This window comes from Salmo trutta, chromosome 31 (assembly GCF_901001165.1).
Source record: "Salmo trutta chromosome 31, fSalTru1.1, whole genome shotgun sequence".
Lineage (NCBI taxonomy): Eukaryota > Metazoa > Chordata > Actinopteri > Salmoniformes > Salmonidae > Salmo > Salmo trutta.
In genome coordinates, this window is record NC_042987.1 from 41142125 (window position 1) to 41159038 (window position 16914).

The following is a 16914-nucleotide window of genomic DNA, read 5'->3' on the forward strand; positions in this document are numbered from 1 at the left end:
GGATCGCGTGGCCGTGGCCCCCAGCTAGGGGGTTCGCGTGGCCGGGGCCCCCAGCTAGGGGGTTCGCGTGGCCGTGGCCCCCACTAGGGGGGTTCGCGTGGCCGTGGCCCCCAGCTAGGGGGTTCGCGTGGGCCGTGGCCCCCAGCTAGGGGGTTCGCGTGGCCGTGGCCCCCAGCTAGGGGGTTCGCGTGGCCGTGGCCCCCAGCTAGGGGGTTCGCGTGGCCGTGGCCCCCAGCTAGGGGGTTCGCGTGGCCGTGGCCCCCAGCTAGGGGGTTCGCGTGGCCGTGGCCCCCCAGCTAGGGGGTTCGCGTGGCCGTGGCCCCAGCTAGGGGGTTCGCGTGGCCGTGGCCCCCAGCTAGGGGGTATCGCGTGGCCGTGGCCCCCAGCTGGGGGTTCGCGTGGCCGTGGCCCCCAGCTAGGGGGTTCGCGTGGGCCGTGGCCCCCAGCTAGGGGGTTCGCGTGGCCGTGGCCCCCAGCTAGGGGGTTCGCGTGGCCGTGGCCCCCAGCTAGGGGGTTCGCGTGGCCGTGGCCCCCAGCTAGGGGGTTCGCGTGGCCGTGGCCCCCAGCTAGGGGGTTCGCGTGGCCGTGGCCCCCAGCTAGGGGGTTCGCGTGGCCGTGGCCCCCAGCTAGGGGGTTCGCGTGGCCGTGGCCCCCAGCTAGGGGGTTCGCGTGGCCGTGGCCCCCAGCTAGGGGGTTCGCGTGGCCGTGGCCCCCAGCTAGGGGGTTCGCGTGGCCGTGGCCCCCAGCTAGGGGGTTCGCGTGGCCGTGGCCCCCAGCTAGGGGGTTCGCGTGGCCGTGGCCCCCAGCTAGGGGGTTCGCGTGGCCGTGGCCCCCAGCTAGGGGGTTCGCGTGGCCGTGGCCCCCAGCTAGGGGGTTCGCGTGGCGTGGCCCCCAGCTAGGGGGGGTTCGCGTGGCCGTGGCCCCCAGCTAGGGGGTTCGCGTGGCCGTGGCCCCCAGCTAGGGGGTTCGCGTGGCCGTGGCCCCCAGCTAGGGGGTTCGCGTGGCCGTGGCCCCCAGCTAGGGGGTTCGCGTGGCCGTGGCCCCCAGCTAGGGGGTTCGCGTGGCCGTGGCCCCCAGCTAGGGCTACGTGAAAGTGATTCAACCCACGATTACATGTTTCTCTCTGAGACAAGCTGAGGAAATGCACTTGGGAACCATATATCAGAACCCTGTAGCTGGATGAACACAGCTGATCTGAGCATGAAAGTGAAATGGATATTATTAGACCAGCTCATACAAGAGACTAGTGGCTGTTGCTTCAATTCAGCTGAATTTATAAACACACAAATTACTTTTTATAAACATTTTATAAAACAGGCGCCAGAAGGTTCTTTAGAGATTGGCAGGGCTGAAAAAGGTCAGTAGTGTCATATGAAACTGTACTACATTACTCTAAAAATGTTGGCATCATGCTATACTGTGCCACACTAGTTTGCAGATTATCACAAACAAAGCTTGAATTGTTAGCTAGCAAGGAAAGTTAAAAGGACTTTACGCACCCTGAACAGAACATCACGAGTTCACCAGCTGCTGTCCCTTTAGCCAAAGTGGCAAGTGCCACTTATCGACTTGAGAAAAGTGAATCACTATTAACACCATAAGCATGCATATAAAATGGATTTACACGCAACAGAAATCAGATTAACGGTTAACATTCCTAAACTAAAAAGTTGTGTGATTCCGTGGTCAGATGCGCTTCCAAAGCAACCACAAAAAGGAATCCAAAGCTCTGAGATGTAAGAGTAAGAATTTGAATAAAAATGTTTTTTAAAAAAAGGCTCTGGGGACAGAGAGAGGAGCTGTAGGGCCACGAGCCTCCCTAGAGCGTGTTAACCTATACAGCTTTCCGGTTCAATTCCAAAGAGGTTAAAAGGATATACCCCACACATACCCCACACATTAATATACCCCACACAGGTATACCCCTAGCCTGAGTGTCAGATACACTAGAGGTCCAGGAGGTATAGGGCCATTCTCCATGTACAATTATAGACGGGGGCCCCTGTAGGAAACTGAAGGATAACTTTCACTGGGGACATGTCTCCCCCACATTCTGAAATTGCATTTTTTTTTTTTGTCAGCCAGTTTTATCATTGGAATGTGATACAAAACGAGGCAACGGTGTGATTTAGGACCATGCGGACACCTCTGAGCGGCCAGGGAGGCTGTTTGGAGTGTTGATCCGACCAGATTTAAAATATATATATATATATATATATATATATATATATATATATATATATATATATATATATATATATATATATATTAAAAAAGGTCCCCCTCCACCACACACACTTCTAAAACTAAAGTTGCGTTCCTGGTTTCACACGCTGACAGACTGATATAGCAGCCTGGGTGTCAGAGGAGCTGTCCTCCAGACGTAGGTTAGCTGAGGCTTCTCCTCCAAGAGAGAATAGACCTATGACTGTTATAAAAACCTTGCTCCTTCAGAGTTAAAATTCAGAGAGAGGTTGAAAACCATTTAAATACTTACACAGCCTTGAATCAATTCCAGAAAGAGGAGAAGAAAAGAACTGCCTCAACTTGTATTATTTTGTGGAGCTGGGCTGTATTAGGGCCAGCACCTTCCAAGAGAGAATAGGCCTATGACTGTTATAAAACCTTGCTCCTTCAGGTTAAATTCAGAGAGAGGTGTGGAGCTAGGCTGTGTAATAGGTTACTAACATTTCCAGATTCACTTTAGAAAAAAAGAGGCTTGGAGAAAATTCTGTCCACATACAGCATTCAGTTACATTCAGGTCACCATACAGCATTCAGTTACATTCAGGTCACCATACAGCATTCAGTTACATTCAGGTCACCATACAGCATTCAGGTCACCATACAGCATTCAGTTACATTCAGGTCACCATACAGCATTCAGTTACATTCAGGTCACCATACAGCATTCAGTTACATTCAGGTCACCATACAGCATTCAGTTACATTCAGGTCACCATACAGCATTCAGTTACATTCAGGTCACCATACAGCATTCAGTTACATTCAGGTCACCATACAGCATTCAGTTACATTCAGGTCACCATACAGCATTCAGTTACATTCAGGTCACCATACAGCATTCAGTTACATTCAGGTCACCATACAGCATTCAGTTACATTCAGGTCACCATACAGCATTCAGTTACATTCATGTCACCATACAGCATTCAGTTACATTCATGTCACCATACAGCATTCAGTTACATTCAGGTCACCATACAGCATTCAGTTACATTCAGGTCACCATACAGCATTCAGTTACATTCAGGTCACCATACAGCATTCAGTTACATTCAGGTCACCATACAGCATTCAGTTACATTCAGGTCACCATACAGCATTCAGTTACATTCAGGTCACCATACAGCATTCAGTTACATTCAGGTCACCATACAGCATTCAGTTACATTCAGGTCACCATACAGCATTCAGTTACATTCAGGTCACCATACAGCATTCAGTTACATTCATGTCACCATACAGCATTCAGTTACATTCAGGTCACCATACAGCATTCAGTTACATTCATGTCACCATACAGCATTCAGTTACATTCAGGTCACCATACAGCATTCAGTTACATTCAGGTCACCATACAGCATTCAGTTACATTCAGGTCACCATACAGCATTCAGTTACATTCAGGTCACCATACAGCATTCAGTTACATTCATGTCACCATACAGCATTCAGTTACATTCATGTCACCATACAGCATTCAGTTACATTCAGGTCACCATACAGCATTCAGTTACATTCAGGTCACCATACAGCATTCAGTTACATTCATGTCACCATACAGCATTCAGTTACATTCAGGTCACCATACAGCATTCAGTTACATTCATGTCACCATACAGCATTCAGTTACATTCAGGTCACCATACAGCATTCAGTTACATTCAGGTCACCATACAGCATTCAGTTACATTCATGTCACCATACAGCATTCAGTTACATTCATGTCACCATACAGCATTCAGTTACATTCAGGTCACCATACAGCATTCAGTTACATTCAGGTCACCATACAGCATTCAGTTACATTCAGGTCACCATACAGCATTCAGTTACATTCATGTCACCAAAGGTTTCTTTTTGTTTTTTTTATTTTTATTTTAAATACACTATATACAAAAGTATGTGGACACCCCTTCAAAATTAGTGGATTCAGCTATTTCAGCCACATCCGTTACTGACAGGTGCACACAGCCATGCAATCTCCATAGACAAACATTGGCAGTAGAATTGCCTTACTGAAAAGCTCAGTGACTTTCAAAGTGGCACTGTTATAGGATGCCACCTTTCCAACAAGTCAGTCAAAATGTCTGCCCTGCTAGAACTGCCCCGGTCAACTGTAAGTGCTGTTATTGTGAAGTGGAAACGTCTAGGAGCAACAACGGCTCAGACGCGAAGTGGTAGGCCACACAAGCTCACAGAAAGGGACCGCTGAGTGCTGAAGCACGTTAAAGTCGTCTGTCATCCGTTGCAACACTCCACTACCGAGTTCCAAACTGCCTCTGGAAGCAACGTCAGCACAATAACTGTTCGTTGGGAGATCATGAAATGGGTTTCCATGGCCGAGCAACACACACACAAGCCTAGGATCACCATGAGCAATGCCAAGCATCAGCTGGAGTGGTGTGAAGCTCGCCACCATTGGACTCTGGAGCAGTGGAAACGCGTTCTCTGGAGTGATGAATCACGCTTCACCATTTGGCATTCAACCTGGGATTGGCGGATGCGAGGGAACCACTACTTGCCCCAATGCATAGCGCCAACTGAAGTTTGATGGAGGAGGAATAATGGTCTGGGGCTGTTTTTCGTTTTTCAATTTTCAGGCCCCTTAGTTTTAGTGAAGGGAAATCTTTACAATACAGCATACAATGACATTCTAGATGATTCTGTGCTTCCAACTTCATGGCAACAGTTTGGGTAAGGCCCTTTCCTGTTTCAGCATGACAAAGCACCTGTGCACAAAGCGAGGTCCAAACAGAAAGGCTTTGTCGAGATCGGTATGGAAGAACTTGACTGGCCTGCACAGAGCTCTGACCTCACAACCCCATCGAACACCTTTTGGATGAATTGGAACACAGACTGCAAGCCTAATCGCCCAACATCAGTGCCAGACCTCACTAATGCTAGGGGCTGAATGGAAGCAAGTCCCAGCAGCAATGTTCCAACATCTAGTGGAAAGCCTTCCCAGAAGAGTAGAGGCTCTTATAGCAGCAAAGGGGGGACAAAACTCCGTATTAATGCCCTTGATTTTGGAATGAGATGTTCGACGAGCAGGTGTCCACAAACTAAGCAAAAAAAAGAAACGTCCCTTTTTCAGGACCCTGTCTTTCAAAGATAATTCATAAAAATATAAATAACTTCACAGATCTTCATTGTAAAGGGTTTAAACAGTTTCCCCATGCTTGTTCAATGAACCATAAACAATTAATGAACATGCACCTGTGGAACGGTCGTTAAGATACTAACAGCTTACAGACGGTAGGTAATTAAGGTCACAGTTATGAAAACTTAGGACACTAAAAAGGCCTTCCTACTGACTCTAAAAAACACCAAAAGAAAGATGCCCAGGGTCCCTAAGTGAACGTGCCTTAGGCATGCTGCAAGGAGGCATGAGGACTGCAGATGTGGCCAGGGCAATAAATTGCAATGTCCGCACTGTGAGACACCTAAGACAGCGCTACAGGGAGACAGGACGGACAGCTGATCGACCTCACAGTGGCAGACCACGTGTAACAACACCTGCACAGGATCGGTACATCCGAACATCACACCTGCGGGACAGGTACAGGATGGCAACAACAACTGCCCGAGTTACACCAGGAATGCACAATCCCTCCATCAGTGCTCAGACTCTCAGCCTATTGCGGACAGAGGCTGGACTGAGGGCTCGTAGGCCTGTTGTAAGGCAGGTCCTCACCAGACATCACCGGCATCAATGTCGCCTATGGGCACAACCCCACCATCGCTCGACCAGACAGGACTGGCAAAAAGTGCTCTTCATTGATGAGTCGCGGTTTTGTCTCACCAGGGGTGATCGTCGGATTCGCGTTTATTGTCGAAGGAATGAGCGTTACACCGAGGCCTGTACTCTGGAGCGGGATCGATTTGGAGGTGGAGGGTCCGTCATGGTCTGGGGCGGTGTGTCACAGCGTCATCGGACTGAGCTTGTTGTCATTGCAGGCAATCTCAACGCTGTGCGTTACAGGGAAGACATCCTCCTCCCTCATGTGGTACCCTTCCTGCAGGCTCATCCTGACATGACCCTCCAGCATGACAATGCCACCAGCCATACTGCTCGTTCTGTGTGTGATTTCCTGCAAGACAGGAATGTCAGTGTTCTGCCATGGCCAGCGAAGAGCCCGGATCACAATCCCATTGAGCACATCTGGGACCTGTTGGATCGGAGGGTGAAGGCTATGGCCATTCCCCCCAGAAATGTCTGGGAACTTGCAGGTGCCTTGGTGGACGAGTGGGGTAACATCTCACAGCAAGAACTGGCAAATCTGGTGCAGTCCATGAGGAGGAGATGCACTGCAGTACTTAATGCAGCTGGTGGCCACACCAGATACGACTGTTACTTTTGATTTTGACTCTGCCCCCCTTTGTTCAGGGACACATTATTAAATATCTGTTAGTCACATGTCTGTGGAACTTGTTCAGTTTATGTCTCAGTTGTTGAATCTTATTATGTTCATACAAATATTTACACGTTAAGTTTGCTAAAAATAAACACAGTTGACAGTGAGAGGACGTTTATTTTTTTTGCTGAGTTTACTTTTGGTAATGTTGATCATTCAAATCCCAGTTTGCGGCAGCACACACATACGTTATGGTATTGAAGCGACCAGTCTAGCTACACACACACACACAATGTATTTGCATTATGTTTTTCATCTGTTATTGAAGAAATTTACAGAGAAAGTTACATTTTTATCCTGGCTCACAGCTCCTTGGACATGGCCCATTTACCCTTTTCAGTGAACCTGGGAAGAGAGGGAGCTAGTCAATTACCAATGTTATATATAAAACCTAGGTTGCCCATGCCATTTATTGGCTACTGAGAGGCTTTGATACCACCGGTCGGCCATATTGGCGCTCCACATTAGGAGCGATCCTCATAGGAATGAATGCAATTCAATAGGACAAAATTAGTTTTATTTAAGTTTGGGGGGGGTTTTGCAGTGGAGACAGTAACAGTAATCTAAAAAAAAAATCTTATTTCAATGAAAATGTTTTTTATACATTCTCATTTATTTAGCTCACATATTATTTAAAAAAAAGTGTGCATTAATGTGTCTGTAAAAAAATAAACATGGCAAAAACAAAATGAAGACATTAATAAATGGATTTCTCTCGCTTCCAAAATATTATTTATAAATGGTGGGGTAGTACCAAGATGGAGGCACGGTGGCTTCAACACAGCGCCCCCTATCAGTCATCTAGTGTATTTAGTCCTGCAACGATTCCAGAAAGCAGTTAGCTAGAATGACGTTTTCATCTGGTGACTGAGGGAAAATGTAACGCTTGTAACTGATGATCAGAAGATGTTGAAACCCATTCAGGAGACAGACAGGACATGGCTATTAGCTCTGGTCCAGGTCGTTCAGCAGACCTACAATGCTTTCAGAAAGTATTCATTCTCCTTGACTTATTCCATATTTTGTTGTGTTACTGCCTGAATTCAAAATGGATTAAAACAACCCCAACACCTTATAATGACAAAGTGAAAACATGTTTTTAGAAATGTTAGCACATTTATTGAAAATGAAATACAGAAATTTCATTTACATAAGTATTCACACCCAAGTCAATACTTTATAGAAGCAACTTTAGCAGCAATTACAGCTGAGTCTTTCTGGATTGTGCAACATTTGCCCATTATTCTTTTCTAAATTCTTTCATCTCTGTCAAATTGGTTGTTGATCATTGCTAGACAACCATTTTCAGGTCTTTCCATGGCAGATTTAAGTCAAAATTGTAACTCGGCCACTCAGGGACATGTACTGTCTTCGTAAAACAATTCCAGCGTAGATTTGGCCTTTTTTTTAGGTTATTCATCTCCCAGTGTCTGTTGGAAAGCAGACTGAAACAGGTTTTCCTCTAGGATTTAATTTTTATCCTGAAAAACTCCCCAGTCCTTAACAATTAGAAGCATACTCATAACATGATGCAGGCACCACTATGCTTGAAAATATGGAGCGTGGTTCTCAGTAATGTGTTTCATTTGTCCCCAAACATAATACTTTATATTTAGGACAAAAACTGAATTGCCACATTTTAGCAGAATTACTTGAGTGCCTTGTTGCAAAACATGATGTATGTTATGAAATATTTTTTCTGCGCAAGCTACCTTGTTTTCATTAGTATTTTATAAAAATGACAAATGTTGTTGAGCCATCGATTTTTCCTAACACAGCCATTAAACTCTAACTGTTTTAAAGTCACCTTTGGCCTCATGGTGAAATCCATGAGCAGTTTCCTTCCTCTCCGGCAACAGTCAGGAAGGAGGCCTGTATCTTTGTAGTAACTAAGTGTACTGACACACCATCTAAAAGTGCAACTAGTAACTTCAAAATGAGCAAAATGTCTGCTAATTTTTTTTCACCCATCAACCCAATAGGTGTCCTTATTAGCGAGGAATTGGGAAAACTTCCCTGGTCTGTGTTCGAATGTGTATTTGAAATTCACTGCTCGACATATTTTATGCGTGGGGCACTGATACGAGGCAGTTGTTTAACGATCATGTTAAAACACACTTACTGCACACACAGTGAGTCCATGCAACTTCTAGGCTTGTTAAGCACATTTTTTACTCCTGAACTTATGTAGGCGTACCATAACAAAGGAGGTTAAATACTTGACTGAAGACATTTCAGCTTTTTATTTGTAATTCATTTGTATACATTTCTAAAAAAAAGAATTCCACTTTGACATGATGCAGTAATTGTGTGTAGGCCAGTGTCCAAACAAATCTCAATTTAATACATTTTGAATTCAGGCTGTAAACACAACCAAATATGGAAAAAGTAAAAGGTCTGTGAATATTTTCTAAAAAGGCACTATCAGACAAGGGGCATGGCTACTAGCTCTGCTACTGGTCGTTAGTTCGCCTATCTCCTCCATTAATGTTGTACAGGAAGGCGTAGAAAGGTCCTGGACCACATGGCCAGCCCTGTGTCAGTATCTATGTTTTAGAGATGTTGACGAGGAGTAGACGTCTGCACTCTATGCAGATTAAAATTCTACATTTTTAATTATTATTAAAAAAAAATGTTTTAACAAGGAGCACATCTGCACCTAAGTTGAAAAATGTAGGTGGACCACAAAGAAATTTAGGAGCACAATGACAAATATTTGAGATATTGAAGCTAGAATTCTTCATTTCTTTTCTTTGGCGTACTGGTGCTCATAAATAAAAATGCCACGTCGCACAGCAAAATATTTAGGCACATATGAGAGTAAGAAATGGTCGCACTGCAGAGCCCTGGATGTGTCTCATCTAACGGCCAGGAAACTCCGATTTTAAACTCCCATTAGACAGCTCTACAAGCGTTATTATTAGAGCTGGGACGTTAAACCAAAAATTACAGAGAGATCCTTGATGAAAACCTGCTCCAGAGCGCTCAGGACCTCAGACTGGGGCGAAGGTTGTGCAAAGCTGTCATCAGGGCAAAGGGTGGCTATTTGAAGAATCTCAAATTTAAAATACATTTTGATTTGTTTAACACTTTTTTTGGTTACTACATGATTCCATATGTGTTATTTCATAGTTTTAATGTCTTCACTATTATTATACAATGTAGAAAATAGTCAAAATAAAGACAAACCCTTGAATGAGTAGGTGTTCTAAAACTTTTGACAAGTAGTGTGTGGAAATTTCTTTGAAATGTAATTATTATTTTTTTTTATATATAAATAAAAAGATAATGGAGAGTAACTCCAGTGCAACTCCACAAAAAAATGTCTCCTAACTTAATCACAATATGGATTTCTGTTTTTAGTTAATCTCAAAATAAGTTTGTCACACACCAAATATGGAGTTGTGCTGACCAACCTTTCTTTGTCCCAGTTAAGGCCGGTATGTACTTTTTAAAAAAGTAACAGAAAAACAGAAATGCCTATTCAGCACCTTCAAAATCACTAATTACTGCCAGCCACGCAAAGTTGGCAACTCTACAACAGCTCAATACATTAGGAGGTTCCCAACAGGAAGGTTTTCCGTTGCTTAAAAAAAAAACATTTATTTAGACCTTTTTGGGAAGCACATAGTCTCATCCTCTCCTCATCCATCAGTCTCATCCTCTCCTCATCCATCAGTCTCATCCTCATCCATCAGTCTCATCCTCATCCATCAGTCTCATCCTCATCCATCAGTCTCATCCTCTCCTCAGCCATCAGTCTCATCCTCTCCTCAGCCATCAGTCTCATCCATCAGTCTTCCATGTCCCGACCGGGCTTTCCTCTCCTCATCCATCAGTCTCATCCATCAGTCTCATCCTCTCCTCATCCATCAGTCTCATCCTCTCCTCATCCATCAGTCTCATCCTCTCCTCGTCCATCCATCTCATCCATCAGTCTCATCCTCTCCTCAGCCATCAGTCTCATCCTCTCCTCGTCCATCAGTCTCATCCTCTCCTCGTCCATCAGTCTCATCCTCTCCTCGTCCATCAGTCTCATCCTCTCCTCGTCCATCAGTCTCATCCTCTCCTCGTCCATCAGTCTCATCCTCTCCTCATCCATCAGTCTTCCATGTCCCGACCGGGCTTTCCTCTCCTCATCCATCAGTTTCATCCATCAGTCTCATCCTCTCCTCAGCCATCAGTTTCATCCATCAGTCTCATCCTCTCCTCAGCCATCAGTCTCATCCTCTCCTCATCCATCAGTCTCATCCTCTCCTCATCCATCAGTCTCATCCTCTCCTCAGCCATCAGTTTCATCCATCAGTCTCATCCTCTCCTCATCCATCAGTCTTTCATGTCCCGACCGGGCTTTCCTCTCCTCAGCCATCAGTCTTTACAACCCATAGATACTATTTTGAGGGTTGATAACAAAGAGCGAGGTGCCCACTTTAATGAAATGTACCTAATATCTCCTCTACAATTACATAGCTGTGCCGGTGGCAGGTCCCCCAATACAGCTGTTGATGTGTTGCCCACCAACAAGAGTTTAAATTTGGCAACACCATTTATCTTTCTGCGACTGAATGTTGTTTTCAGAACGTCGGTCCCATCTGAACATCTAATAAAAAAAAATGTCTGCACTTGACATGGGGGGGTAGACATTGGAAACTTCTGTCAACCAACAGTGATGTGACACTGTCAACATCACCAGCATTGGAGCCAAAGAGCAAGTAGCCACTCCTTTAACTAGCTATCAATGCATTTCAGCAGTTGACACGTCTTGATTCAGTTCTGACTTCTGAACACAATTATGTAGCTACGTGAAGCCCTGCCTGATAACAAGAACCATTTTTCAGCTGAGCAGTGACTAACTTCCAAGGAATAGCTATTTAACTAAGTAGGCCATAGAGGAGTGTACTGTATTGCGCAACAGTCTGTGAGATAATCGTGGAGTTTCCATTCAATCTTTTATCTTTGGTTAGCAAGCGAGTCAATTTCCCCAAACATAGCCATGTAGGTAGATAAGCCAAGATGGCTAACGAACGTTAAGCAGGTGCAAGCTAGCCCCCATCGTCATGACAACTCTTTACTACCTAGCCAGCATATACAGCAGGGTTATTACCATGTCCACGGTTTTCCAACCAATTGGGCTACTTTAAAAAAAAAACTGATGTCGCTGGTGAAAATGTATTGGTCGTGGGTTGCAGGTTTTTGGGCTACTTTTAAAATTGCACCACGGCCACCATGGCATTTCTCATAAAACACACAGAGAGAACAAAAAATATAAAATGCAACATGTAAAGTGTTGGTCCCATGTTTCATGAGCTGAAATAAAAGATCCCAGAAAATGTTCTGTATGAACAAAAAGCTTATTTCTCTGAAATTGTGCACAAATTTGTTTACATCCCTGTTAGTGAGCATTTATCCTTTGCCAAGATAATCCATCCACCTGACAGGTGTGACATATCAAGATGATATCATTACACAGGTGCACCTTATGCTGGGGACAATAAAAGGCCACTAAAATGTGCAGTTGTCACAACGCCACAGATGTCTGTTTTGAGGGAGCGCACATTTGGAATGCTGACTGCAGGAATGTCCACCAGAGCTGTTGCTAGAGAATTTAATCAAATCAAATGTATTTATATAGCCCTTCTTACATCAGCTGATATCACAAAGTGCTGTACAGAAACCCAGCCTAAAACCCCAAACAGCAAGCAATGCAGGTGTAGAAGCACGGTGGCTAGGAAAAACTCCCTAGAAAGGCCGAAACCTAGGAAGAAACCTGGAGAGGAACCAGGCTATGAGGGGTGGCCAGTCCTCTTCTGGCTGTGCCGGGTGGAGATTATAACAGCACATGGCCTTAATGTTAATTTCTCTACCATAAGCAGCCTCCAATGTCGTTTTAGAGAATTTGGCAGTATGTCCAACCAGTCTCACAACTGCAGACCACGTGTAACCACACCATTCATCCGCCGCCATCACCTCACGTTTCAGCATGATAATGCACGGCCCCATGTCGCAAGGATCTGTACACGATTTCTGGAAGACAAAAACGTCCCAGTTCTTCCATGGCCTGCGTACTCACCAGACACTTACATTTTAGTAATTTAGCAGACACTCTTATGCAGCGGGACTTACAGTAGTCAGTGAGCGCATACATTTTTCATACTGGTCCCATTGAGCATGTTTGGGATGCTCTGGATCGACATGTACGACAGCGTGTTCCAGTTCCTGCCAATATCCAGCAACTTCGCACAGCCAACGAAGAGGAGTTGGACAACTCTCTGCTGGCCACGATCAACTGCATGTGAAGGAGATGTCGCGCTGCATGAGGCAAATGGTGGTCACACCAGATACTGACTGGTTTTCCGATGCACGCCCTTACCCTTTTTTTTTTAAGGTATCTGTTACCAACAGATGCATATCTGTATTCCCTGTCATGTGAAATCCATAGACCACAACCTAATGACCATTCCAATTGACTCTTTTCCTTATATGAACTGTAAACTCAGTAAAATCTTTTATATTTTTTGTATGTTGCGTTTTATATTTTTGTTCAGTGTATTTTAATAATGGATGGTAGATCTTGAGTTTGGGAAGGTTTAAAATTGCATTCGTGGACGATTCAAGGATGGTGATGAAAAAACGTTAGTCTTGAGCCCGGTTACTAGATAACTAACATTGGCCGGAAAGTTATAGTCCCAGGGGAGAAAGAGGAAGTGATTAACTCCATGACTTACTATGAAATTATAATAGTAATGATTGATTAATAGTATAATTATTATTTTTTTTTTATTAACTCTTGATGTACTGCTCTCATGATGCATCACTTCTTTCTCTCTCCCTCTTTCCATCTTGCTCCAGAGGGACAGATGACTGGGACATCAGGTTGCAGCCACACATTACATTTATAAATTTTTTGATTAAATAAAATAAGCCAAAAAAAGCTAACTGTTGAGGCTTTTCGATTTGTAATACTCCAGTTGAAAATACGATTATTTTTGAGAAATAATGACTTGTATTAATACTATTTCACAATATTTAATAACATTGTGTTAGTTCAGTGAAAAAGGACATTTTAGTTAGACCTGACAAACCTGATATAGAGCTAACCATTGAGTTCCTAGTGTATTAATAACTAATTATATGCAGCTAGCTAGAACAGCTAACGTTACAGGAGAGCCTGAGGGAGTTCAAAACGTAGCCAGGTTTTTATTTTACTAACTTTTTGACGGATAAGTTATATTAGCTAACGTTAACTTAGCTAGTTCATGACTGTTTGACAGGCAGGCCACATTTACTAACGCTAGTTATATGTCCTCTGTCCTGGTATGCTAGTTCTTGGTTACAATAACTAGCTAATAATAGCTCATTTTAATGCCGCCAGGACACGTTTACATCTCGCTAACGTTAGCTAGTTTTTTCCATTACCTTACACTAGCCAGCTAGTTGTAAACTCCAGTGCTAACGTTAGCTAGACACCACAGGTATTCCTTATCTGGACATTCTGTCACAGGGAACTGGTCAAAAAAAAAAAATGTTTTATTTTTAATACAATCAGAAGCAAAAGGACTTTTTTTTTCACCGTTTGAGGGGGGGAAAAAAGCTAATATCCACGCTGTTTGACCATGTCGCTACAGTCCGGTGATTCACACAGCGGCCCGTCTCGGTCGTCACTAGTTACCACAGCCAGTCATAAACACAGCACCATTTCTACAATGTATCTTCTTAAAATCTAACCATAAAAAAAAAAAAACAAATCACACTGATAACCGTATACCTAATCTTAAAATTAGCATAGCGAGTTTATATGTTTTTATTAAAATTAAAACCAAACTGAACATTTGTAGTTAAAAAAAAAACTAAAAAAAACTTTTACGATAGCCAATTTTAGACTTTGCGGCTGTGGTAACTAATGACAACAGCCCGTCGTCTCCTTTTCCCCAACTCAAAATGGCGGGTTGGCCGTCTAACATTAGCCACGAAAACTAACCACAACAGGGAGTGTGAAATCATTCCGAGAGGAAAATCCTACCTTATCTTTAGCGATAATGAAAACTGTCAACGGTATTAAATCCACTTACCTTTAAATCTAAGATCAGATGGAGGATCGAGAACAAGGACCTGCTCCAACTTTGACATATTTAGCTACAGTTTTAGCTACAGTTGTCAAAGGGGGGAGTCACTGACAGATGGAAATACTATTGAAACGAGTCAGTCGTTGACTAGTCTCTGGGTTTAGAACCTGAACGTGCACACGCCACGGGAGCACCAAACATTTTTTTTTGAACGCGCGATTCTAGTAGTGCGCGTTCACGTGGTGTGTCTATACAGAAACTAATCTTGTTGAAAGTTGATTTGATAAAGTTACTTAGCTATTTATAAATATCTATCTATAAATAGCCCAAACAAATACGTCTTCACCTAATGTATTTATTTATTTATTTATTTAGCTCCTTTGCACCCCAGTATTTCTACTTTGCACACTCATCTGTCAAATCTACCATTCCAGTGTTTTAATTGCTATATTGTATTTACTTCGCCACCATGGCCTATTTATTGCCTTTACCTCCCTTATCTCACCTCATTTGCTCACATTGTATATAGACTTATTTTTCTACTGTATTATTGACTGTATGTTTGTTTTACTCCATGTGTAACTCTGTGTTGTTGTATGTGTCGAACTGCTTTGCTTTATCTTGACCAGGTCGCAATTGTAAATGAGAACTTGTTCTCAACTTGCCTACCTGGTTAAATAAAGGTGAAATAAATAAATAAAATAAATAAATAAATATTATTTTAGCTATTCCAGTTAAAGTCACTTAAGTTATTGAGTATTTTGTTGATAGAGCTGTTTCAGCTGTTTCAGCTATTTCATACTGTATTGTAGTCATGGCTCCTGATGCTATGTAACTACTGCTGTAGACATCTTTTCTATTTTACTGCCCATATTGTCTGTACACACCATATATATCATATTTTTGTGAACGGGGTGGTGTACCTAATAAACTGACCACTGAGTGTAATATATATACAATTGAAGTCGTAAGTTTACATACTTACATAAACTTAGGTTGGAGTCATTAAATCTCGTTTTTCAACCACTCCACAAATGTCTTGTTGACAAACTATAGTTTTGGCAAGTCGGTTAGGACATCTACTTTGTGCATGACACAAGACATTTTTCCAACAATTGTTTACAGACAGATTATTTCACTTCAAATTCACTGTATCACAATTCCAGTGGGTCAGAAGTTTACATACACTAAGTTGACTGTGCCTTTAAACAGCTTGGAAAATTCCCAAGGGGAATGTGGCATATGGCCAATATATCCCCGCTAAGTTCTTAAACACGACGCAACGCGGAGTGCCTGGGCACAGCCCTTAACCGTGGTACAGTGGCTTGCGAAGGTATTCACCCCCTTGGCATTTTTCCTATTTTGTTGCCTTACAACCTGGAATTAAAATAGATGTTTTGGGGGGTTTGTATCATTTGATTTACACAACATGCCTACCACTTTGAAGATGCAAAATATTTTTTATTGTGAAACAAACAAGAAACAAGACAAAAAAACTGAAAACTTGAGTGTGCATAACTATTCACCCCCCCCCCCCCCAACAAAATAGGAAAAATACAAATCACAAACCCCCGAGGTGCCTTATTGCTATTATAAACTGGTTACCAACGTCATTAGAGCAGTAAAAATAAATGTTTTGTCATACCCGTGGTATATGGTCTGATATACCACGGCTGTCAGCCAATCAGCATTCAGGGCTCAAACCACCCAGTTTATATATATATATATGTTGCATCGAAAATGGTGCATCAATCAAAAACCATCCAGGCAGCGTCAGTCCTCTAGGCGAAAACAGTTTCTTGATGAGAGAGGTCGAAGGAGAACGGCAAGAATCTTGCAAGCTAACAGACGGACCACAAACAGGAAAATAATGGCGCAGTACAACAGTGGTGTGCAGAACGGCATCTCAGAACGCACAACTCGTCGGTCTTCGTCATGGATTGGCTATTTGCAGCTGTTCCACTCTTATCAGCTAAAACAAGAAGAAGTGACTCCAATGGGCACGTGGTCACAAACTCTGGACAACTGAGGAGTGGAAAAACATTGCTTGGTCTGACGAATCTCGGTTTCCTGTTGCGTCATTCTGATGACAGAGTCATGATTTGGCCGATCCATGGACTCATCCTTGCTCGTGTCTACATGCTGGTGGTGGTGGTGCTGGTGGTGGTGGTGGTGGTGGTGGTGTGGGG

The 16914-nt window shown here is 43.4% G+C and overlaps 1 protein-coding gene across 1 annotated transcript in view; it reads right to left on the bottom strand.

Moving 5' to 3' along the window:
- LOC115170202 (vesicle-associated membrane protein-associated protein A) overlaps window positions 1-14890 on the bottom strand; it is a 45527-nt gene extending 30637 nt beyond the window's left edge. Inside the window, exon 1 of the mRNA XM_029726593.1 lies at window positions 14732-14890. Within this exon, the coding sequence (XP_029582453.1) occupies window positions 14732-14789 (58 nt within the window). The 5' untranslated portion in view covers window positions 14790-14890. The remainder of the gene's footprint in view (window positions 1-14731) is intronic.
- Between the last annotated feature and the right edge of the window lie 2024 nt (window positions 14891-16914).